This window comes from Pangasianodon hypophthalmus, chromosome 14 (genome assembly GCF_027358585.1).
Source record: "Pangasianodon hypophthalmus isolate fPanHyp1 chromosome 14, fPanHyp1.pri, whole genome shotgun sequence".
Classification (NCBI taxonomy): domain Eukaryota; kingdom Metazoa; phylum Chordata; class Actinopteri; order Siluriformes; family Pangasiidae; genus Pangasianodon; species Pangasianodon hypophthalmus.
In genome coordinates this window covers 2,626,839-2,653,883 of record NC_069723.1, presented here as the reverse complement: position 1 = coordinate 2,653,883, position 27,045 = coordinate 2,626,839, and the positions used below count along the sequence as shown (strand labels likewise).

General features: G+C 36.8%; 1 protein-coding gene across 2 annotated transcripts; it reads left to right on the top strand.

Moving 5' to 3' along the window:
• The first annotated feature begins 4,313 nt into the window (after positions 1 to 4,313).
• On the top strand, positions 4,314 to 26,830 carry gal3st2 (galactose-3-O-sulfotransferase 2). 2 transcript variants are annotated; one of them, XM_026943506.3, is made up of 4 exons: positions 4,315 to 4,529; positions 15,851 to 15,961; positions 17,317 to 17,995; positions 19,529 to 26,829. In XM_026943506.3, the coding sequence occupies exons 1-4, from the start codon at positions 4,456 to 4,458 to the stop codon at positions 20,597 to 20,599; spliced, it is 1,935 nt and encodes a 644-aa protein (XP_026799307.1). In that variant the 5' UTR covers positions 4,315 to 4,455; the 3' UTR covers positions 20,600 to 26,829. The 2 variants fall into 2 exon arrangements, with proteins under 2 accessions (XP_034166391.1, XP_026799307.1); XM_034310500.2 differs by lacking the exon at positions 15,851 to 15,961 and having other exon boundaries at positions 4,314 to 4,529; positions 19,529 to 26,830.
• Positions 26,831 to 27,045: the final 215 nt, after the last annotated feature.

The window sequence follows — 27,045 nt, the reverse complement described above, 5'->3', positions numbered from 1 at the left end:
CTTAGCAACCACCTAGCAAATTCTAGGAAAAATATAGCAACCATTTAGCACCACCCTAGCAGCCACATACAATATCAACCACATAGCAATTTCTCAATGATTTAACCTTTAACTATGTTTCAACATTTAATATTGTAATGTTTTAGGCGCCGTTGTCAAGCTAACATCATAGTTCATCCAAGACCTTTAACCTTCTAGTTAAAAAATTTAATAACTGAATAGATTGACTGACTCGAAGAGCAGCTTAGCGCTTCAAAAATACTTTTTGCACTAAAACTGCAAATGTCGAAACGTGTCGTAAACTTTCCCCCACTTCAAGCACTGTGTTATGTCTACTTGTAAAAAGACAAGAGCTAGTATATGCTAAAGGCTAAGACAGTAAACTACTACTATCAGCTAGCAAAGGCTGGCAGCTACGTAAGTCAGAATACTCACAGATAGTCAAAACAGTTTGTTGCGAGGCTCAGAGTTGCTAATAACGCTAAGAGTGAGTAGAAGCTAGTGGTTAGGATGGCTAACACAGGAACCCTGGGATTTCTTTCATTTAAACTAATTTAAACATGTGTTTTAATATGGAATCTATTTGGAAGCATAAGCGTGATATTACAATATGAGGAATAGAAAGTGATTTTTGTTGAAGTCAACATGGGATTTAAACACAGAGCTCTGGGAAAAATGTCAGTGAAAGAACAATAATAGTCAGCGTGGGAGCTAAAATCCAGCAGGGCCTGACAACCAGTCAGTATGATTGTGTGTGTGTGTGTGTGTGTGTGTGTGTGTGTGTGTGTGTGGAGAGAGAGAGAGGATGCTGACAGTTTGTTTTACTTTTAGTGGTTGATGTATTAGTGTGTGTATGAGTGTGTGTTTCCATTCCTTGTATTGTTTTTATATGATTTTTTAAAGTGAATGAAATATACAGCACTACTCAGCAACATTGGAATGAAACCACAAAACCATTCACAGATTCTTTTAACCACTTTTTATTTTTATTTTTTTTTTCAGAATTCAAACCACAGAGGCAACTGTACACATACAGTATGAACTGTCTTTTGGAGGAAAGTTTTATTCCCTATAAACTTTTTAAACACTATTGCAGTTCTCACAACATTTTTTGAAAAGACAAATTATTTACAAAGAGCGACATGCACAGAATTTGGAGTTTTGAGTGATTTCTGACTAATATGACACAAAATTGTTTTTATTCTCCAGGCAAACTCCAGCCAGAGTCTCAGCATCAGGATCCACTGACACACACTCACACACACACACACACACAAACTTGACCAGACACAGAATCAGAAACACAAACACAGAGATGAAGACAGATAGACAGAGAGAAACAAACACATTCAGGAGCATGTGACAGACGAGAAGTGTTTATCCAAGTGTTAAGCTATATAACTTGTCTGATTATGAACACACTAGAAGTTACACACTTTCAGACTTGTTTTTGGAGATTTTTATGCCGACAGAACTGCTCACTAAATGACTGTGAATCACACACAGATGACTCAGCGTCACACATTACCCAGACGACACTATACAGGATGTGGAGGTATTTAATATGGCCTCAAATGGCATTCTTTAGTTTTTTGAGTGTATTTACAACCGAAACCTAAATTTCAGTTTGACATTATGTGCTTACATCAACCTGTCAGATAATAGCACTGAACTTCCACTGCTCCCCGCTCGAGCCAATATCACACAAGCAATATGCGCTTAAGTCCAAGTCATCTAACTTCTGAATAGCTCTTAAGTCTGTAATTACGTCTGAAGTCTGAATACCGACGTGCACAATTTCGGTATTAAATCCTCACTGCATCAACTCAACTCTGAATACAGCCAACGGTGAATCTGTATATGAGGTGTAGAAATATTGTAACCATAAAATGCTAACCACAAAAGGTGTACTCATATTTGATGATATTTTATCTTCAATGGTGTAGATGTGTGGAACCGATTTAGTGCACAATGTGACACGGAGGCCTGAAAGTGATCTATATGACTTTAGATAGGCAGTCGTAGCCTCCTAAGAGGGGAGAGCAGAAACAAGCTGTAAATTTAAGTGAGTAAGGCTTCCTTAAACCATAACATAAGCATATATGGCAATGTTAAGTCTAGTGAAAAGCAGGATGTGGAAGTTTTTTCACGCTTCTGAAGAGTTGGACAGCTTTTGTCTGCAGACAACTGCTCAGCTTAATTCTGGAAAGAATAAAGTCTAATGGCGTCAACAACCAGGATCTCCAGAGTGATCTTTGATCTGCATTAATTGCTACAACAGAGGAACAAAAGCATTGTGCTGCCACAGTTTTGCAAATCTGATGTTTTCATAATCGAATTTCATTAAATGGACATTTTCTTATATTCAATGTTGAAAAAAATGATTTTAAAAAAGTTTAAAACCTTACATCTGAGCACTTCGTAAAAGTAAACAAGCACACATTCACTCATTGGCATTTCATCCAATCAGAATTTGAGGTAACAGAAAAGTGTTCGCCCTGTTGTCAGGAGATCATGAGCTCAAATCTTGATGGTTCTACAGCCATTCATGACCGGGTCTCAAGATAGCAAAATTCACCGTGCTGTCGGGGTAGGAGGGGCATAATCTCTCTTCCCTGTCAATCACAGTGAGACTTGTGGGCATCTGTGAGGTCATGTATGTGGAAGAGGGCGGATAGCTCTTTCCTCCCTGTGACGCAGCATGAGCAGAAGTACGAAGGTATGAAAGGGTGCAGTTGGTTTCATGTCTCGGAGGAAGCATGTGTGTTAGCCTTCATTCTCTCCAACCGGTAGCTGCTGGTAGCTGTATGATAGCGGAGAGCTGGCTGGTGGGTGGGAATTGGCAGGTGAACAAAATGAGGAGAGAGAAAAAAACATACAAAATTACAGAAATTGTACTAAAATTGCATTCAATCAGATTTCAGTTGGATTCAGTTACACAGACTTTAAGACGTGATATAGAATTTACATAGAAATAATAAACAATAAGAGATACACAGATCAGCCTTAACATTAAAACCATCTGCCTAATATTGTGTAGGTCCCCCTTGTGCTGCCAAAACAGCTCTGACCCATCGAGGCATGGACTCCACAAGACCTCTGAAGGTGTGCTGTGGTATCTGGCACCAAGAAATTAGCAGCAGATCCTTTAAAGCCTGTAAGTGTGAGATGGGGCCTCCATGGATCTGACATGTTTGTCCAGCACATCCCACAGATGCTCGATCAGATAAAGATCTGGGGAGTTTGGAGGCCAAGTCAACACCTTCAACACTTTGTCATGTTCCTCAAACCATTCCTGAACAATTTTTGTCATGTGGCATCCTGCTGAAAGAGGCCACTGCCATTAGGGAATACCGTTGCCATGAAGGGGTGTACTTGGTCTGCAACAATGTTTAGGTGGTACGTGTCAAAGTAACATCCATATGTATGCTAGGACCCAAGGTTTCCCAGAAGAACATTGCACAGAGCATCACACTGCCTCCGCTGGCTTGTCTTCTTCCTATAGTGCATCCTGGTGCCATCTCTTCCCCAGATAAGAGACGCACACGCACCCGGCCATCCACATGTCCACATGATGTAAAAGAAAACGTTATTCATCAGACCAGGCCACCTTCTTCCATTGCTCCATGATCCAGTTCTGATGCTAACATGCCCATTTTAGATGCTTTTGGCGGTGGACAGGGTCAGCATGGGCTCTCTGACCGGTCTGCAGCTACGCAGCTCCATACGCAGCAAGCTGTGATGCAGTGTGTGTTCTGACACCTTTCTATCATAGCCAGGATTAACTTTTTCAGCAATTTGTGCTACAGTAGCTCTTCTGTGGGATCAGACCAGACGGACTAGCCTTCACTCCCCACGTGCATCAGTGAGCCTTGGGCGTCCATGACCCTGTCGCTAGTTCACCGGTTGTCCTTCCTTGGACCACTTTTGGTAGGTACTAACCACTGCATACCGGGAACACCCCACAAGACCTTTTGGAGATGCTCTGACCCAGTCGTCTTCTGGCGCTTGTCAAAGTCGCTCTTACACTTGCCCATTTTTCCTGCTCCATCAACTTTTGAGAACTGACTGTTGACTTGCTGCCTAATATCCCACCCCTTGACAGGTGCCACTGTAACAAGATAATTAATGTTATTCACTTCACCTGTCAGTGGTTTTAAAGTTATGGCTATATTGAAATGCAAATCCTGATGGCACAAATATTATTCTCTCTCTCTCTCTCTCTCTCTCTCTCTCTCTCTCTCTCTCTCTCTCTTCTGTCTCGCCCAATCAAGTGTTAGTGGGCGGAGTCTCGCAGTCTGGCGGCTTAGAGGTGTCAGGAGTCACAAGTGCGTTGAGATGAGCGTCGGTGAGAGAGGGACTGTGGAGTGCTTGGTACCGGGGACTCGGCGGGTGTGGCTCTGCATCTGTAGCCGCGTCTAGTGGCATGCGGTCCGCGTCAGACACAGCGACACCATGTTCCCGCAGCTGAAGCGCGCGCTCCGGGAAAGAAACGCGTCTTTCCGGGGATCCATCCCGCCGTGGAGCGCGTGAGTCCCCCTGGGTCAAGTTCATTAATGCGGGATACTTTACTTTCTCTGTCTGTTTTACTCCTCAGCTGGTAGCTGCTAGATTAGATCACTCATAAACTATAGGATGTGTGTTAATATTTATATGAAAATAAAATGAAATTTCAGCTCCAATTTTAAAAAACAAACAAAAAAAAACACAAAACAACAATAACAAAATATGTATTCTGTTGTCAGCTGAACCTCATCAACCTAAATTTACCTTCTACAACTTTTTGCAACCACTTCCAGAGTAAAAGTATTTAAAAATATTAAAATAAATCAGAACAACAGGGTAAATATTTGTTTATTCAAGCCATTAGAGTTTTTTTTTTTTTTTAATTTTGAGCTTTATTTTTCCACTCACCAAGTTGTAGAAGCAATGCACATCATATTAACAGCACTTCCTGCTTTAGATTAGACTGACAACTATGATAAATAAAAAGCAACCATAATATGCTTGATACTAGTTGATCGTACTCTTCATCACTGTCATGTAATTTAAAACAAACAAACAAACAAACAAACAAACATTACAGTCAGGGACCCCTGGATAAAGCCTACATCACAGACCCGGACCTCACTTCAAGAACCTTAAAGTACCCCTTGAGACTTTTACTGGGCTAAAATTAACTTTTCTATTAAATACCAAAATTTCATACTTAAAGCACTTTATTGTTCAATTTGTTAAAATATTGTTTTTATTCAAATTTGAACTTGTAACAAATGTATGTTGCTAAAATATAATGTAACATGACATTCACATTTCTATCAGCCTATGATTTCTTTTTTTTAGTATTTATATTATAGGTGAAAATAAGAGAGATTTTTGAAAGATATTGATCAAATTGTAGTAAAATATTATTTCCATGAAAATTATTGATGCTTTTTATGGATATTATGTGCTTTTAGGACCCAAATTATGATTTGTATTGACTTGAGTTGCTAAATATGTAAACTAATAATTATAAATGTACTTAATAAATTATGAATGTTATAATTTAGGGCTCTCCTGAGGATATTTACTTAAGGGGATATTTCATTAAGACAATATTTACACACTTTCCATCGTACATAATATCACATGTAGTGCAGATGCGGATCAGTTCAGGTCTCATATGGCTGAATTTATGCACAGGAGCATGAGTTATGACGAGGATAAGTCTAAAAATCGGCCCAGCTGCGTGCAGCCACATGGAATCTGGGCTAAAATTGGCTCAAATGCAGCGAATTGTATTTTATTTAACATTGTTATGGAGATACGGTCTCATTTGGGTGGAGATGTGGCCCCGTGGTCTGGCAGCCAGCTTGGGTTGAGTTCATCGCAGTCATTCTTCTGTGGTTTGTGGGCCAGATGAAAGCGTGGCTCAGCACTCGTTTGCTCTCTGAGAGAAGTACTGTCACCATGCTGAGGTATTCTTTAATGTTCTGTCTGCATTTAGAAATATAACTCATCTGCTTTCTTATTCGTTTCCTGTCCTGTTAGCAGATTCCTAGCTTCGTGAGATGAAACCTTGCAATCTTCTCTGAGAAAATATTAAGATCGGTGTCATGATGGTTCTATAATATGTTACATAATCTACAAAAAAATTGCCTGGAATGAAATTTTAGAAATCAGGACTGCAAGAAGTATTACACTGTATTGAATTTAAAGGGCTTTCTTTAAAAAAAAAGAAAAAAAAGAAAAAAAGAAAGAAAGATACTTCTCCTTTTGTGTTGTTGAACTTTCTGTTTTCTACATTTTTATTCCACAGCACTGCTGAATGATTCTGATTGGTCAGAATGTGTTGATTAATTTTCTATTTTTCTTTTCAGCACCTCTGACAGTAGTCACATTAACGCGCTCTTTCGAATACGTTATCGTTTCTATAGTAACAGCTCATACACAGGGTCTTGTATGGTGGACGATTCACATAATCTAACCCGGTTACATGTTGTTATTTAACAAAGAAAAACATACAGGGATTTATATGATGATGTTTTCTATCAGGAGATGTTTATATAATGTTTATGGAAGGAGTCTCCAGTGTCAGTGCTTTGTAACAGTCAGTGGTAAAGCTGTAGCTAAATTTTTCCGTCACAGGAGATTACATCACCTCGTCACTGATTATTTTCTATAACAGCACCACAGTGAGTGTTTTATTCCTTAATTACATCATGTCACATGGTGCAGGTTGTGTGAGTAACTGATGCTAATATTAGCTACATTACTGTTGAACTAGCATATGCGGACATGGTGTCATGTCAAATGTAAATTCAACTAAAATTGGGGGGAAAAAACAACACAACAATACTTGTGTCTGGAACTGGAAACTTTTTTAGAACTTTTTTTTTACTTCTAGAAACTTCTGCCTTGACTGTCACTGAATCTACAGTCTGGGCTACAAAGAAGTCAGCCGCAGGCTTGCTTCTTGCTTCTTCATACCATTCTGTGTATTTTTTTTAAGTCCACAATAATTCATCTTAAGTCTGTTAACAGGAAATAATCTGATGACACCTTATACTGACATTTTCTTTTTTTAAATCTTTGAAAGACCCAAGCATCCATAATCCTCAGAGGTGTTAGAAATGATGGTGCTAACGGCAGCTTTGCTAACGGCAGCTTTTTTTCCCATTACACACTGTGTCAGTGCAATTTTATCTTCTACATCCATACCATATATCATTTCATAGGTGTACAATTACTGTAGCTCTGTACAATGTATTGGCCCCCCTCTACCTCATCCATCAGTGGAAAGGGAGCACCACGGAGCAGACGTTATGTGGGCACTGTATTATTCTCAGTACAGCGGTGATGCCGGCATGGTCGTCAGTAGACATGAAACGGAATATTATCGTCTTGGATATCGCGATACAAAAAACTTATGAGATGAATGTTATTCCTCTGAGATGTATTGCGATATTTTTGTTTAATATTCATTATGAGCACTACCTCTTCGTACACACTAAGCAGCAGCAGTAGAGATAGAAGCATATAGAGCAGGAAGTTTGCGATTGGAAACATAACTGCCTCGAAGCATGCTTCATTAATAGTCCATAAAGTTTTGGCACACAGGTCAAGCCTCGTTTCAGTCAACCTGCGTGAACTAGGAAAATAATACTGAAACAGCCAGTAGTACACTACTGCTCATCACTTTCAGTTAAAAATCAAAGCCTGTGTCCTGCGCTTGATGTAAGTCACACTCGCGTCTAAAAACCATTCAGAAGCTCGTTGTGTGTTGTGCGGAACCAGAAATTAACTTCAGAGGGATGAGGAAATATACAAAATAAAATCCATCCATCAATCCATTTCCTGATCTACTTTTCTTACAATACAATGTATTGATATTGCAGCGGATCTATTTGTTGTCATTACAAACAAAAATGTATTCGAACTTAATATTTTATTTGTGTCAGTATCATGAAGTGAAGCTTGTACTGGAATATGTCTCGTATCATGGATTTAGTTTATCGTCTCATGCCTTGTAGTCAGTCTATTTTTCTCACATTAGCCACAAGAATATCTACATTTTTAAACAATGAAAAAAATGTATTTAATTATTTATTTATGTATTTATTTATTTTTACAGTTTTGTGTTTACATCACCAACAGACTCGTACAAAAAGCTTTAAGACACCAATTCTGTTTTCAAAACTTGTTTAGAAAACTATTTTTTGCCTGTAATGAAAAATTTTTATTATATATTTAATGCGGCATCAAAACCAAAATGAACGTATGTTCTCTAAATTAATTTCAATTTTTTAATTTTTTTTTAAATTTTAATCTGACATACAAAATAGAGCTCTGAATTCTGACAGCACAACACACACCGTTGCCATTTTTAGCCAATCAGCAGTCAGGAAATTAAAATCTAACTCCTAGTAGCACAAATATAATTCCATAGATTTGGACCAGTCTGAGCACTCAAATTATTTCCCCTAACTGTATTGAAAAAATTTTTAAAAAATACAATTTAGGGTGACTTCAAATGTGGCTAATGACCTCATTACACAACTAAAGAAGCTAAATTTAAAGTTAAGGGACGTTAGCAGACATTTCATTTTTAACCAAACCGTCCTTTTAAATCTGTTTAAGGTGCAGCTGTCATTTTTTTAAAATTAGTATTATTATTATTCCTTGCTTGTACAAAAACCTGGAAGATATGTAGAACATGATTTAAAAAAAAAAAAAAAAAAAGCCATGGCCTTAGCAAAAGTGTATTAAGTGGCTGAGAAAACCCGTTGCTTGTTGCTTGTTTGTGTTTGGACGCACCTCCTGCCAGTCATTTTATAGACACTACTCTATGGGCCATTGTAGATCCTGGGGGCGGAGCTTCATGAACATGGCAACAATCGTTCAAATCTTGAACTCACTTAACTGTTACAGACCTTAAATAAGGAATAAAACACTTGGGGATGTGCTGATGTAGGAAAATAATCAATGACGGAGCGGTGTGATGAAGTGGAGTCACTGTTACCATGATTATTTTCTAATAACCGCACATCCCCAAGTGTTTTATTCCTCTTATACCACAGCAGTTTGCTAATGTGAACAACCGTTTATAGTTTCTAGAGTTACGAAGAAACCACAAAGCGTAAACTCGTCTGTCCTGAAGACGTCGTAAAACATACTGACTGTTACTGTTACTGACACTGGAGACTCCTTCCATAAATGTTAAATAAACATCTACTTTACAGAAAACTTCACCAGGTCAACAAATACATGTTTTTTTCTCTCCCTAATCCATTTATGTGAATCGTACGTGAAGTTGTTACTATAGAAACGTTAATGTATTAGAAGAGAACCTTGCAGACGGGATTACTGTTTTAGAGCTACTGTTCTAGAACATGAATCAATCCCTTCTGACCAATCGGAATCGAGAACACGTGAGTAGTAGGTGTCAGTGCTGTTATATTTCATCCTGCTTTCATTTTCACCGCAGTCTGAAATTCCGCACCTGGAAGTGGGATGAGTTATTTTTGGACCGAGGCGTTAGTTAAGTCGCGGCTAGCTCACTTCACAGTGTTTATTTGAACAGAGCTGGTTATTGAATGTTGGATGAATTTTCCATAGGAGTCAAGTTATGTGGTTACTGTGTGTGTGTGTGTGTGTGTGTGTGTGTGTGTGTGTGTGTGTAACCGGTCTCACACTGCTGTTCAGACTGCTTCAAACCATCTCTTCATGAACTTCAGACTATTTTGCATGTAGACTGTGCTTCCATGATTCCCCTGTGTGTGTGTGTGTGTGTGTTTTGGGAGTTGGGCACACACTCCTCTCTCCAGATGTTTCTGTGGCCATCGGGTACCTTCGTTACGGAGTTTTTATTCCTTCCTGATGTTTGCATACGTGTGCGAGTGTGTTTATCCATCTCCATAACAGTGATTATTTATAGACGCGTGTGTTTCATCCAGCACAGATTTCATCTGTCAAACATCTCATTCCGCTCTCTGCAGGATCCTGAAACCAAACTTCATGTAGAATTCTCAGAAGTCAGCCATTGCACAAGAAGAAAAACAGTTTAAGCTTTTTTTCCCGATACTCTGACCACAGACATTTCAGTAGAAATGTCAGTATAAATGTCCACTTCAGTGTGGTCAAAAAAAAAAAAGCACAAGCACTGGGACTGAATTTCACGTACGTCTATATTTAACTGCTCTGATTGAATTTTAAAGCCGCAGGGAAACTGAATCTGTGAATCTGTGAATGTCTTGTAATGAGGTTAACCCTGGTCTTGTGCAGACTTTAAGCAGCACAAAGACTGAATAAACGCCGACTTTACAGCGTCTACATGAAACTCACCACAAATTCTCCTCCTTATATGGAACGTGGGCGTGGCTAATCCCTTATGGTAACTTCACCCTGACCAATCACAAGGCTGATGCTGGTCATTCCTCCTACGTAGTTTTTGTTAAAACCATTTCAAATCTGAGTAACAAAAAAAAAAAAAAAAAAAAAAAAAAAAAAAAAAAAAGCAAACTAGCAAGTGAAAAAAAATCCTAGCGAGTGAAAATTAAGTTAGCAAAAAGAATAATATGGTGAGTTAAAAAATAACCTAGTAATTGAAAATTAAGTTAGCTAAAAAATTTAAATCCAAATCTATAATAATAATAATAATAATAATAATAATAAATTAACCTAGCAAAAAAGAACCTAGTGAATAAAAAAGATGACATAAATTTAATTTTAAACTTATAGGTATCTGTTTATACATTTTTATATTTATTTCTCACATTAATTAATTAATAAATCTATTAATGTATTTATTTATTGCTGTGGATATTTCCTTTTTTCTCTTTCTTTTTCTTTTTTCTTTCTTTCTGTGTTTTACTCATTACTGAAATTTTTCTGTTATTTATCCATTTTTCTGTTATTTCTGCCTTCCTTAATTTATTTATTTATTTATTTATTCATTCATTTTCCGCATTGTCTCATGTATATGATAATGAGGGGGGCGTGGTTTTCACACCAAGGCAAGAGCAATTGAGGGCAGAGCCGGAGATTAGTCATGTGACTGAATGTGTGTTGATCCTCTAACAGCTGCTGTCTCTGATAACTTCCTGTGTCTTTTAGGACAACACATGGAAGTGGTTTGTGTGATGAGTGGGGCGGGAGATTGGGGCAGGATCCCTCACAGCACTGTTTTTAAATAACAAACTCAACATTTCATTAAGACTGGTTTCACGTGCTGGAAAGCAGGAGGTTCCTGGCAGCAGCTCGGACCATTTTCCCGCCTGCTTAACGTTAAATACACTTGGAATCCTGTGTTATTTATACAGCTGAATATAAATATCCTGTAAGTGTGAGACGAGTCATGTGGTTCAAATGCACATTCGACTCCGGATCACGTTCAGCGGACTGGAGCAAACCGTCAGCCAAAAGCAAGAGTAATTAATCCAGACCAGGACTTTTTCTTCATTCAGGTCAGCCAGGAGTCACATCCCGAGCTGTCTGCTACTAACACACACCAAGCCACAATTCCCGGTCCTGCAATTTCTAATCAGTCCGTGCAAAATGATATCAGTCGACCAATAGGATTAAAAGAGCACTGAGACATATTTCACGGACAGCTCGTTAACATAAAAATACACAAAGGACTTCAGAAATAAAGAAAAAACAAAAATAAATGAAACAAAAGAAACAAATACCGTTTACATACAACATTAATTGAAACTATAAAAGTATGATGGGACCTTTTTTTTTAATTAGTTGAATGAATTTAAATGAATTCAAATTAAACAAAATTTTGAATAAAACATGTCAGGATGGGTTGTTACAGGAAATAAATACAGTATAAAAAAAGACAAAAATAAAAAAAGTACTCATTAAATAAATGTAGGGAAAAAAAATGAGCAAAACAAAAGTAGATTTTATAAATAAAGTAGATAACATAAATAAAATCTTACCATAATTTTACCATAAAATATAACCATAATTTTTTGAATTTCTCCCTCAATTTTTTATAAAAATACTTTTATTTTATTTTCTTAAATATAGTATTTTTAGTTTTGGCAGATCAGGTCCTGCGTAATTTGAGATCTGATATAGATTCGATTTAGAGCGAAATGTAAAATTCTTGTTTTCGTTTTACTTCCGATGTAGATTTTTGTTGTACGTGATGTAGCTTTTGTATTTATTTTTAACATACTGGCTTCTGATTGGTCAGAAGGTGTTGAGTCATTTTCTAGAACAGCGGCATGGACAGTCGTCGAATCACAAGTTGGCATTAATGTGCTCGTTTGAATACGTTATCGTTTCTATAGTAACAGCTCATTCATAGGGACACGAATGGCGGACGCTCCACATGAACTTATTAAAAACAAGTCTGGAATTGTTGATATTTTGCGAGGAGAGTGTACGCTTTTTTTGGGGGGGGGTTTCTTGGTAACGTGACAAGCCAATTTTTTTTTTTGTCTTATTACGGTAACAGAACAGCTGCCAGCTGTTTATAGCTGCTGTAATGAAAATGATAAGGAAGTAAGCCACGTGTTGTATTCCTTTAGTAGTTTCAGATTTGGTCATGTTTCTAACCTCTGGAACAAATGTCGAAACTCCGACGAAACCCATCTGGTGTTCTGAATAAGGCTCCTAAGGGAACTTGAGAAACTATTTGGCCGTCCTTTGTGTCCAGACGCTTGTTAGAGAGGATTTCCCTTTCAGCTTTTACAACACACCAAAAGTGTTCTGCTGTAGTGACCCTAACAAAAGAGCTTTTCCATTACAAAGTGGGTCAGGACTCTCTGAGGTTCCACTTTAACTTTGTTGCTCTGCATATCCATGTCTGGTAATGGATAAGGAGGATCACTGAGTGGATATTATGTGGGCAGTGGATTATCAGCACAGCACTGACACTGAGGTTTTTAAAGTCAGTACTTTTCCCCATAGTGTAAGATTTAGACAATGAGCCACTTCCTGCACATTGAACAACAAACTGTCTACACTAATGATCCAGACAAGGACAATTTTATCCGGTTGTTGATGAGTCTCGGGTCAAACGCGTCAATCCACCAATGGGATTAAGGAAGCATCGTGATATATTTGATTGACAGTCATCATACAAGTGATATTTATACAACAGTTAGCTCTGGTCCACTAATCTGATTGGTCGAGCGGTGTTCCAATAGTGCTATAACCGCATTGGGACGTTTCACTGTGTATTTCCACTCATCTGTGTTCGCCACGTAAAATTCCACTTCCTAGTTCGAACCATACTACAGTAGAATACAGTACATACTACAGTGAATGGTATTTTTCAGGAATATAACTTTTGACTTAAAATATGAACCTTGAAAAGGAAGAAGTGAAGCCAATTTCACCAGGAACGTACAAATCAGTGTGAGCTAGCTAGCCAGCTAGCCGACATGCTATAAAATGAGCGTAGCTTTTTCAAGATCTAGTTCCTCTAGCTAAAATAAACAAAAAATTTGTCTATATTGTGTCTGAAATGTCACTTACTCAATATTTATTTCTTCTTTATAGAACTGTTGTATAAAAGCAACATCGCACTCACAATCGTGTGGTTATACTGAATATCGGCTTGGCTGGGATTAGCTACGGTACACGGCCCTGCGAGCTCGTGCCGATATTCGATATAACTGCACTCTTGCTCATGCAATATTGCTTAAATGTAAATTCCAAAAATATATCACTTTGGGAATAAACAACACCAAACTACATAAATACTGAGAACTAAATACAGAAAGAAAGGAGCATTCAAGTGCAGAAATGATATTATTTATTATATTATTTAATCATACTTAAGTGAAAGTGTAGATAATATGTCAAAATCTTACTCAATTAAAGTGTAAGTGTCCAGCCAGTCCAGTACTCAAGTGAAAGTAAAAGTTTAAATTATTAAAAAGTAAATGATTTAACAGATGAAATTCAGCTAGTCGTGTTTTCATGTGAAAAGTAACTTAGTTACAACGCAACTTTGCCTGAAAACATAATTTGGTTTCTGTAAGTTTACTGCTCAAACGCTTTGTAGTTTGCTAGCTAATTAATCAGAAGTAAAATATCATGTAAATAACCATCGTTAGCTAAAATTTCACTAGACAGTTTATGTTAGCTCCTGGAACTGATGCTAGTGTAACCTGGATCCTGGAACTGATGCTAGTGTAACCTGGCGTTAGCAAAGAGAAAACAGGCTAACTTGGTTAAATGTAGCTAGTTAATGTTAGCAAATTAGTAACATTATGTGTAGATGGAGTTCAAGCCTTCGAGTGAGGCAATGGAGATGCGTCTTTGCTACTGAAACGTGTTACTGAGGTAGGCCGATTTTCAGACGCCCACGGCTAGCTGTAGCGCTAACTACATTGCGTAGCTTGAGAAGGTTACGCAGATGAGTTGAGACGATTCTTGATGAGAGAAGAAGAGATGGCCGTGATTTGTAATGACTACTCTGAGTAAAATGTAAGGTTTTTTCCCCTAAATTAATCAATAATGAATAAAAAAAAAACAGCTGGAATTTTGACGGAAAAACAAAGAGAATTTGGGGATTTTTAAAACGTTTTTTATGCGTTTATTTATCAAGTAATTTAGTTTATTTCGTTTTTGCCGTTTTTTTTTTCGGCTGTACCTTTTGCGTTGGTTATTGTCACGTATACAGCGTCTCGAGCGTGCAGGCTGTACAAGGAGGAAATCATTATCAGGTCCATGTGGGTAAGATTTCTGCTGCTTAGAAGTTTATTTGCAGTAGATTTGAAATATTTGAGGTATTCGCCAGCGAGACAGGAAGAGTGTCTAAAACCAGCTGTCTCAGCAGCAGTGTGGGGTTCTGAGCCTGTGTGTGTGTGTGTGTGTGTGTGTGTGTGTGTGTGTGTGTGTGGGGCTGATGTAACCGTGCTTGGTAAAAACATAAAATTTGAACAAATGACACAAATCTGAAGATTTACAAGAAGAGAGGAGAAAAACACTTTTTCTCTTTGTTCCATTCTTTCTCTTTTTTCACACCTCCGTTCCTTTCTTTTCTTCTTCTTACTTTCATGCTCTTTTCATCATTTTGTTGTCTCCTTCTTTGTCTCCCTCTTTCTTGTTCTTCTATCCTTTCATTCCATTATGTTGTTTCTTCATTTGTCTGTCTTTCTTTCTTTCTTTTTTTTCTATCTATCTTTTGTTTTTTTTACTCATTTTTAATTCTGTTGTTCTTTCTTTATTTGTATGATATCTTTCTCTTTCACACACTTTGTCGTAGTATTTTTTTCTCTTCCTCCCTATTGCTTTTTTTATATATTTTTTGTCTTCTTTTAATTTGTCTTAATTTTTTATTTGTCTTAATTTTTCCATTGTTACTTTGTTTTTTTTTTTTTTTTTTTTGATTGAGTGATTCTTTTTTTTTTTTTGGTTCTTTTCCTTTTTTCTTTCTTTTTTTCCTTCCATTATTTTTTCCTTTCTTTGTTTATTCATTTGTCTTGTTTCTGTCTTTCTTTCTTTCTTTCTTTCTTTCTGTATTTCATATTTCTTTTCTTTTTTCTTCCTCTTTCTCCCTTTTGTTTTTTTTTATTTCTTCTGTCTTTTCTTTGAATTCTTTTGTTCTTTTTAGTTATATATTTTCTTTGTCTTATTTCTTCCTTTTTGTCTTTAGTTTCTTAGTTTCTTTTCTTATTTCTTTCAAAAGTCTTTCTTCCTTTGTTTGTTTGTCTCTTTCTTTCTTTCTTTAACAGTAAACAACCCATCACAAAACCTAAAAATGTGTGAATGCTTAATTTTTTAATATATATTTTAGTTAGATATTAGTTATAGAAATAATGTTCTTGTCTTATTAATTACTGACTGTGTGTGTGTGTGTGTGTGTGTGTGTGTGTGTGTGTGTGTGTGTGTGTTATAGGTGTGTAAGGACAGTGTTTTCCACTCACTTGCGTTTTATATGGCATGTTCTGATGTTTCTGACCGTACTGTGTGTGGGCCTGCAGTTACTGAGTGCGGTTCGTCAGTCTTGGTGAGTTCTGATCGTATAATACATCAAACATCTATTATATTACTAATATAATACTAATAAGAGGTATTTTAGTTATTTTTCACCTTGGAGTCACTTTTGATTGATCATATTTAATGCTTGTGAATTATGACGGAAAACACAGAAGGGACACGTCTGATCTCGGGTTAGGAATGAGCTGATAGTTCTTTCAGACATTAATCCATGACTATATTCATCCACTCTCTATACTTTAATATATAAATTTATGTACAGTGCCTTGCATAAGTATTCTTCCCCCCTGAACTTTTCAAAATTCCCTCTATGCTCAGGGACTGATTTTTTGGTGGATGGCCTCCTCTTTCCGGACTTGTTCTGATAGCGCCGTGTTCTTCATGATGCTGTTTGTTTAGGAATGTTCTAGATGTCTGATTCTCCCATTTTCAGATGATGATATGCATCCAGATACGTAGTGTATGATGCAATACGAAAACGATACAGTCAAACAAGTAACAATTCGATACACTTCAATTCATTACTGATCTGATATGATTCGGCACCAATATGATTCAATATCGGCACCAATACGATTCAATATCGGCACCAATACGATTCAATATCGGCACCAATACGATTCAATTCAGCACCAATATGATTCGATTTGGCACCAATACAATTAAATTCGGCACCAATACGATTACATTCTGTACCAATACTATTTGATTGGGCACCAATATGATTCGATTCGGCACCAATACGATTCAAATCAAGTCTGATCCAATATGATTCAGTTAGGTTCATTCATTTAACATGCTTTGATTTGTTCTAGGTTGACTCAACAATTTCACTGACTTTATTTTGTCTGGGGATTATCTGAGAATTAGTACTGCACTCTGAAAGAAACTGTTCATGCTAGCGTTACTTGTTGCATTTTTAGCTGCAGGCTTTGGTAACATCATGAACCTCATGTGGTGCTTGACTCCATTGTGACCTCTCATGGCAACTGGTTGCATCAGAGCTAAATTAGGGGGTGAATAATTCTACAATCACAACTTATACATTTTTTTTTATTTGTAAATAATTTTGCTAAGTTGATTGATTTTTTTCCCCTGCTTCAGTATTATGGGATTTTTTGTATAGATTCATGGTATATAATCTCATTTAAGTCCATTTCAATTCCAGGTTGTAGTTCCAACACTACAAATTGTGGAAAATGTCAAGGGGAGGTCAATACTTATGCAAGCGATTGAATCTATTTGGTTCTTAGCTATAGTTGGATCTGTAAATTGGTAAATTTGATCGAATTTGGCTGGACTTTGGGGGAAAAAAAACCTCTTCACATTTCTTCTTCCTTCTTAAAGAATCTTTCTTTCCCTCAGGAACTTCAAGACCAGACCATCTGACCACCATTTGATCAATCCTCTTCTCATTGAACAGCGAGATGCTCAGTCCGTCATGGAGGACTATAATTCAAACCAAGCCGCCTTCCACCGTTTCCAATGGAGCGATGGAAAAGACAAGGGACCGAATCAGATTTCAGAACCTGCAAGCAAAAATCTGGACACAACTCCAGCTCGACGTCTTGCTAGCACATCCGGGAGGATCTTGATACCAAATCAGCTAGCAAGCAAAGCAGATATACCACATGACCCCAAAGGCAAATCAGTGGTTGACCAGGAAGTCCCAAGACAATCACAAGCCCAAATTTTGTCACAGGACCGTTTTCAGAAAGGATTTCCCGACCCTCGATCATCTGGTCAGAGAAATGATGTCAAACAAGCATCAAGCTTTTTAACTAGCGACCGAAATGGTAAAACGTGTCAACCCAAGAACCATATCGTCTTCCTGAAAACACACAAGACGGCCAGCAGCACCATCCTCAACATCCTGTATCGCTATGGCGACACCAACAACTTGACGTTTGCGCTGCCAGTGTACATGCACAGCCAGCTCTTCTACCCGAGGTACTTCATGTCGCACTTCGTCGAGGGCATGAAGTCTCGCCGAGGGACTGAGTTCCACATCATGTGCAACCACATGCGCTTCCAAGGGTCTGAGGTCAGAAAGTATGAATGCTTGAACGTGAAAATGGTCTAATGAGATTTTTTTTTAAAAAGGCAGTGTTTTTAAATTATATGCTTTTTTTCCACATGAGCTGAACTGGGATTATGTCACCTTTTTTGGTGCTTCCGAATAAAAAAAAAAAAGATGCACCAGAAGTCATTCGTTTTAAGCGGAGAGTTGCACAGGGACTATGAGAGCGACTAAACGAGTAGCAAGCTAGCTAGCTAATGTTAGCCAGAGGCATTTTAAGTAGATACAGCCCACTGCTTAAAATATGAACAGGACAGTGCATAACACTCAACACGGCAGCTGTATTACGTAAGTCCCGCCCCTCAGTAAGAAGAGCCAATCGCCATACCTGTAGATTCTGGTCTAGTTATGGTCTATTGGTTTCTTCTTATTCAAATAGAAAGGAGACTGACTGGAAGGTACTGCCCGGGAGAATCACCAAGATGGCCGCCAAGCAGCTAGTAAGCATTACAGCCAATATAGCAGTACATAATGTATTGGGATCTCCACAACTAGTTAGCTTACACATGTATCACATATCTATTGAAAAGTACAGGAAGTAAGTTATCAACATTTTTTATTGGTTTATCTACGTTCAATTTTGTGTCCAAAAATATATCGCATTAGTCTGCGACCAACGAACAAAATATAAATGTAACTCACTCTAGAGGGTGAGTTTGGAGATTGTGTGCAGGCGACATTACAGGAGGGAAAAACACCAACTTGTGCAGGTCAGGGTTACTCCAGCAAAGTTTAGCACTGACTAGATTATAAATTTGGTGTTATGCATAAAAGTTAACATTTCAATTAGAGCTGTTTGTACCACTAATGCCTGGGCCACACTACAAAATTTTATACAACCCTAATCCTTAACTCTCACTTATAATTACAGATTTTAGGGTTTTGACATTCAGTCATTAAACCTCCTCACACTTCTTGACTTCTAAGATTTGTCAAGAATAAAAAAAAAAAAAAAAATCACACACTTTCAGGTAATTCTCAGATTATGAGTCCCAACCAGTGATCCTGATTCTCAGGACCTGGAACTTCTCATCAACAAAACAGACTTCATATTTAAACAACAAACAAAATGGAGGACAACAGTTCAGCTAGACTGTTATAGGTTATCGGTGTGTCACAAATGACATCAAAATTGTGTGTGTGTTTTTTTTTTGTTTTTTTTTGTATTTATTGACCATGCTTAATATTTGTGGAAAAAAACAGAGAGGACATGATTGGATTGGATGGGTAGATTGGATGGGTTAAGTATTTTTCACACCACAGGATAATTTGTCCTAATCAGGACATGTTTTGTGATTGTTGAGACACAGGAAAGACAAATCTGCCCCAAAATCCACCCCATTATCCTCTATTGGGGCCCAGGCATAACTATGATCTTTACATTTCATTTATCAAAAAATTTTCCATTAAAAATCCATCATGTTTTTGGACTAACATTAGTGACAATATGCATTAGTGATGTCTTATATATTTAACGTATAAATATCTGTCTCCCAGGTGAGAAAGGTCATGCCCTTGGACACGTTTTATTTCTCCATCCTGCGCAATCCAGTGTCCATGATGGAGTCCATCTTCACGTACTACAAAGCAATCCCAGCATTCCACAATTTCAGGACCCTCGAAGACTTTCTGCTCGACAACGGCCGTTCTTACAACGCTAGTTTGCCTAATAATCATTACGCTCTTAACATCCTGACCTTCGACTTTGGCTTCAAGAACTCAGCACTATCGGACAAAGCAGAACTGGATGAACGAGCCATGGCTATAATTTCTGCCGTGGAGAAAGAATTCCACCTCATCCTGATCTCGGAGTACTTCGATGAGTCTATGGTGTTGCTCAGACACGCCCTCTGCTGGCCACTGGAGGATGTCGTGTCATTCCGCTTGAACAGCCGAAGTGAGAAATCGCGCAAATCACTGAGTGCGGAAATGATCGAGCAGGTGAAGAAGTGGAGCTCGTTGGATTGGCGGCTGTACCGACACTTTAACACTAGCTTCTGGAGGCGGATAGATACATCGCTAGGTCGTGCTAAACTCCAAGAGGAAGTGGAGCTTCTCAGAGCTAGAAGGGCAGTACTGGAGAAAACCTGCCTTTTAGGGGGCAAAGCTGTGGATCCAGATCAGGTACATGATTTGTCAGTGAAGCCATTCCAGTATGGCCAAGCAGTTATCCAGGGATATAACATCCGCCCGGGATTGGACAACGACACGCACCGTCTTTGTCAGAGGCTCATCACACCCGAGCTGCAGTACACCAGGGCTTTGTACATTAAACAGTTCCCTGATATCGCTGCTAAAATTGCAGCTGCTAAAATTGCGGCAGGAAACAAGCGCTCAACCACTGCCAAACACGTCATAAACGCTAAGAGAAACAGCCCCAGCGCGACTGCTGCTCTGAAGCGCAACTCAACCGTACAAAGCAGGACAGATTCTGTTCGAAACAACAGCAACTCACAAACTGGCACACTTGATAAGGTGCAAAAAGATAATACAGTTACATTAGCCAAAGACAATATGGTTGTTAAAGGTAATGCTAACTCGACTAAAGCAAAGCAACACAAAACATGAAGACAAATGAACCTGAACCTGATAATAAACAGTGAATTATGCTAAATGTGCCTTAGCCTTTGCTGCTGCGCACATTAGTGACCTCTTGATGTTGTGGATAAGATATTAATTCGTTAAAGATCTTAAATACAGTGGTCAGAAAAAAAATACAAATGAATTTTCAAATGCTATTTACACAAAACTGATCAGTTGTTGGTTCTTTTACTTTTGATTAGCTTTGCTAGATCCTTTTTTGGTCTTAAAGTCATGGGTACTTTGTTAGTTAGGGGGAATATTTGTAAATATTTCACTGTTTTTCAGACAAAATTATTATTATTATTATTATTATGCTAATGTGAACTGGCCCTAATTCTGTATGAATACTCACAGTATATCATTACTGTTTTTCAAATCCTTAAAACTGGAATACAAGTATAAGAAAACGGTTATTTTTACTGTGAGATGGTAAATACGGGTGTTTGTCCTCTGAATGAGATGGATCAGACTAAATATCACAATCTAAATGCTGATTTTTCTGACAATTTTTCAGTTTTCTCTTGAAAGAGGAATAAGTATACAAGATTATGTATACAAAAATACATGTAAATAATTCAGTGGTGAGTTTTCACTTAAAAATCGCCATTTAGAAAACAGTGAAACACTTCAGTGTTTTTTTTCCCTGTTTTGAGATTGTATAAATAAGGTTTGTAAATGTACTTAATATGAAATTCATACAGCTGATATAAACAGTCTACACACTCCTGTTACAATGGCAGGTTTTTGTGATGTAAAAAAAAAAAATTAAACCAAGATAAATCAAGATAAAAATGTCAGAACTTTTTCCACCCTCAGTGTGAAATTACAATGTATACAAAATAAGTGAACAACAATCAGAAACATTTTAGGGAAAAATAGAAAAAAAAATGCAATAATCTTGTTGCATAAGTGTATACACCCTTTTAAAATTGGGGGTGTGGCTGTGTTCAGAATGAACCAATCACATTCAACCTCATGTTCAAAAGTAATTATCATACAGCTGTCATCAATTAAATTATTCTGATTAACCTTTCAGCAACTGGGTTATTGTAAGTTTTTTATTTTTCCTATTTTTGCCTAAAATGTTTCTGATTGTTTTTCGCTTAATTTTTATACGTTGTAATTTCACACTGAAGGTGGAAAAGGTTCTGACATGATATATCTTGGTTTATTTATTTATTTATTTTTAAAAAATTTTTTACATCACAAAAACCTGCCATTTTAACAGGGGTGTGTAGACTTTTTATATCCGCTGTACAGTATTTGTGAAAAAGAACTACAAAAATGTGAGGGGGGAAAAAAATCAAAATGATTGCAAGAAGGTACGAGTGTCACTGATTTAGAATTTATTTATGCATTAGTAATTATTAATTTGTGCTCAACACTACAGTGCTTTTAAAATTTCTTTAAAACCCAAAAGGTTTCTAGTTCTATTGTTCTCCTGTTCTATTGTTCTCTTTAAAATTTAGTTTATGAGCATTTATAAATTATGAGCAATCTATACATTGGGCCTCGTTTATGAATCTTTTAGTAAAGTTGTGTGTAAGTGTTTTCATTTGGCAAACCGAACTCAAAATTCACACCAAATTTACAGTAGTTTTGTCAACAATTATCATTCTCACGTGAGTATGCTGATAAACGCCAATCAGCCATAAATTACCAAGCGCATTCACAGCACAGCTGATTTACATTTAGCCATGCCCACAAAACTCCATAAAAGGCAAAGCTTACAGAGTTGACAACGACAAAATGGCAAATAAACATTGTAAACATTGGAAGCTAAATCTTCCAGTAATGCAGCTCAGCCACTGCAGCTCATCAGGTACACGCTAACACTTCCTTTTTTTATGGGGTGCCATTACTTTTGTTCTCTTAATTTACAGATTTGCTTTGGAACCCCTTCTTTCAAGCCATTAATACGAGATAACGATACGAAATTGCTGTGTATTTGAAAAAAATAAGTGATTTAAACTCAACAGCGTAATCTCTAAATAAAATCGCAGTAACATATCAACAATTGTACGATTTGAAGCCAATTATTTGAGGCTCACATTACTAATATGTAAATTTACACAAACTCGCAAGCTCTTGTGGGATACGAATTCTTTTCCTAAACTAAGAGGATTTTCTTGAACACTACATTTCTTGTGTAAACACTCTTACGTTCGATTTACGAATAAATTTGTTTGTATTTATAAATGAGGTCCAATGTCCGTGAAAATGGCATTACTAAGCCTTATGCTTTTGTAACTCCATTTTGCGCTGGTGGGAATGGAAATAGGAAACGAAGGTGATGGAATGACACTAAAATCTTTTCATATTACTCTCTTTTAGATTAAATTATGTTCAGGTGATTGCTGATGCCTATGTCACAAAGATCACGTCTCTGCAGAATAAATATATATTTTTAAAACAACTGTTCCAGTTTTTCCAGAGGAAATGTATAAAAGTAGTATTAGAGAAATTGGTGCAAATATTTTTTGTATTGTTCCACTTTTAGTAACAGATTAAAACGGGTCATTCTAAAACAAATGGCACATAAGGGCTAATTGGATTTCCAAATTTGGCAAACCCTTCAGCTAACTTTAGAATGCTGAATACTTATGGGATGAGAGATATGATTTGTGTCAGAAGTATTCATAATTATAATTTGAAAGAAACTGAAAAGGAAAAAAAAATCAATTTAGAAAGGCTCAAGACTTTTTAAATTAGCTTGCATTCAATTAGCTTAGTTCGATCTTGTGCCTTTGTTAAAGTGTTCTCTACTTCCTGTTCACTTGTAAGGAACTATTTTTGCTAAACCTTCTGTGTATTGTTTATTGAAATTGAATTATTAGCACAAGTAGAATTTCTGGGGCAAATAAACTACAATCGCAGTGAGTGGAAATGTTAATCGAGACGCTGTGTCAATGAAGCTTATCAGACAGACTCTGAAGCTAACCAGCGCAAATTTCATTCATCTGGAGCGTCTCGCTCTGACCACCACCTTGCTTTTGACTACATTTAACCCTGAACAAACCAAAACACTCACATTCTCACTGCAAATACAGCTAGCTAACATTAGCGAAGGATGCTATCAGTGATAACGGTGTTGCTAACTCTTTCACTTGTGCAATTTTGCAAAGCAATGAATGAAAATGAACTGAAATGCAGTAAATATAAAACACTAACATCAACGCTAACATCCGGTAATGTTACCTTAGCCATATAGCTGTGAAAGAATTCTTCCATAGTAAATTTATAGCCTTTATTCAGTGCTGAATTCTTCAAAAGTTCTCAAACAATTTATTAACAAAAGTTTAGTCTTTGCACCGTTAGCAAAGATGAGGTGAAAAATCTTTCCATTGCGAGTGAAGGTGATATTAGCGCCAGTGTTTCTGTGGTAAACATCAGCTATAAGGTTACAGCTAGCGGTGGTGTTGTCAGGATTCGAACTCTCGATCTCCTGATAATAAGGTGAATGCCCTTCTTTTGTGCCACTCAGATGTGCTATTGTTATGTTTTTTTGCCTTCTAAATCAGCTGCTAGCTCTAGCTAACTAGCATATGCACAGACAGTAAGTGTAGGTTGGTTTAAATTTCTCACAATCATAACGGAAGACTGCAGCTGCACAAGCGAAAAAGTAATTTTTGAGCAAACAATGAGGGAACACGCGAAGACCGTTTCTGATTAGCGAAACAAAAACACAAAGAATGTCTCTTTATTTAGTCGAGTGTTTCGATTTTTAGGTTCAATTAACTTTATTTGATTCACACCTCACTTTTGACACAAATCTGCCACTAGCGTCTCAAGCACATAAAGCTCTAGTGTAACCTCAGTTTTCTTTGAAAAAAAATTACAAATTCGTGTGAATTTCAAATGTAGCTTTTTTAAAGATCGATAGTTTTTTTGACTTAGACTCAAATCATGCTTTGTGTAAATTGTGTAATATTTCTTCCATGTTTTATTTTAGTGTAACAAATGTCACCTTCAGAACAAAAACAGTTAAATTTAGCAATACTGTCTCGATGCTACCTTTTTAGCAGTCTTTTCTTCAAGTTTGGGATCAAATTCTGCTTTTACTTTCAAAGGAAAGTTTTGCCAGTGAAGCAAATTATCCTTTTCGATTCCACTTTCAAATATAATTACTTGAACAAGACGTGGTGTGCATCCAAATCTTACTTCTTTAGTTTTATATTTGGAGATCCAACGCTAGTAATGGAGGTTTATTAGCATTGTGCTAACTGTATACCAAAACATGTGGTGTCTGACTTTTATGTATGTAGAAAGTTTAACTATCAATTTATTCTGTAGTGTAATGATTTCAACATGCAGTTAGCATGATGCTAAATGATACCATGACTTGTCAGCTATGTTAATCTCATAGTTTTAGTGCTAAAGCTAAAGAAATGACATTTGGAAACTAAATATGCCTTACTGAGTACATTTGAGGTAAGTGGAATTTTTCGTTCCACTTGAAAGAAAATATTTTAACAAGTAAAATTGTTTAAAAATGCTGCTTAATTTTCCTAGAAAGTGCATGAGGCTGGTGGATGATTTAAATTTTGTGATAAATTTTGCATTTTATCACTGAAGAGTTAGCAAGTTAGCAAAATGTATCAAAATTTTTTCAAAAATTTCTTGTCTGCAAAATTCTCAAGTGTAATTTTCTTAGAAAGAATGAGCTGGTGGACAAATTCAATTTTGTGATACATTTTGCTAACTTGCTAACTTTTGGACTTCAGTGATGAAATGCAAAATTTATTGCAAAATTTATCACAAAATTTAAGTGAAAATCAAGCAGCATTTTTATTTTATCAGTGAACTACAAAGTTAACAAGTTGGCAAAATTTACAAAGTTGGCAAAATTTCAACCTAGAATTTTGTTTGTTTGTTTGTTTGGGGCAAAATTTCTTAAATGCTTAATGTAAAATATAAAAAAGATATTAAAAAAATGTAAATTATGGTAACTGTCAGAGCAGACTGGTTCTGTATTCTGTATTTAAATTTGTCAATTTATTTGTCGCTTTAATTATTACATATTTATGTACGTCTTTCTGAATCATGTTCATGTCAAAATTTTGATTTCTTTTTTACTGTATATTTTGTTTTACAGTAAATTGTCGTTTTCAGGTTTCAGTTTTCGAATCATTTTGAGTTTCACTTTGTCAGTGTACTTATACACGGGTGGACGGTGTAATAAAAAAAAAAAACTCAGATGCAAGTCGATATACAATCGACTGCATTTCTTTATTCACAGTGTGTGCGTCTGTGCAGCGTGTTTATCCTCAACTTTATCAGAGTTAAAACAGCTCGACAGCAGTGAAGTCAAAACATCTGGTGCTAGCGAGAAAAGTCTTCTGTCAGAGTTTATAGCAGCTCAGATCCACATTCATAAATACATTTATAAATCTGTCTTGGGCTTGGGGGGAGGATCTAATGCACCTATTACAGTATTTATGTAATTACAACAGGCGTCATTTTTCAAACTGGATACAAACAAATTTAGCCATAAATCATTTGCAAGAACGTTTATACATGAAATGTGGTATTCATGATAATCTAGTTCGTTCAGAAAAAAAAAAAAAAAACGCTTCCTGCATTTTGCTCCAGAGTTTGTCTAAATTTATGTACACGTAGACTCACTAATATGTACCTTGATTCATTGCCTTCAAATTGTATAATTGGTGACGAGTTACTCCGATTTTATCAACAAGTCAAATAAGACTAGCCATTCAATTACGACAAAACTACTGGCGAACTGTAAAAGGAGAACGAGGAGAAGGAGAATGTGTGTCTATGTAGCCTAGACATTGTGATGGCTGAGCAGTAGCACTGGAAGATTTAGCGCATGCCACACTTTTACCGTTTAGTCGCCATTTTCAGCTCTCTGTAAGCTTTGCCATTTATGGAGGTTCATGGGTGTGGCTAATCAGTTGTGTTGTGATTCCACTCGGTCATTTATGGCTTGCCATTTATGAACAAACACATGAATAGGAATAGAATGAGTGAAACTTTTGTAAATCTGGTGGCAATCTTTAGTTCGGTTTGGCTTATGAAATCATGTTCATACAACTTACACAGAACTACTAAAAAATTAAATAAATGAAGTTTTATCGGTGTTCCTATCAACCGCACTTCTGAAGAGTTGCAACAAGATGATATCATCAAATAAGCGCCAGACAAACACACAGCTGGTGTGGTTGAAAAGAAATAACTCGCAAGGGGAAATACTCCCAGCAGCCCTTTTTTCACAACGTTTCATTCGTGATTTCTAATTTTTTAAGTGTTTTAAGCCTGTAATGCTCTACTGACTTCCTAAAAATTCCAAATATGCTAAACAGAAAACAGAACATTTCATTCAAACAAAAAAACATTGTTGTCCTCTTGTTATCCTTTTGTGTAATTAGCACTTTGATTGAACAATGTCTAATTAGTCTGTCTACTTTTAG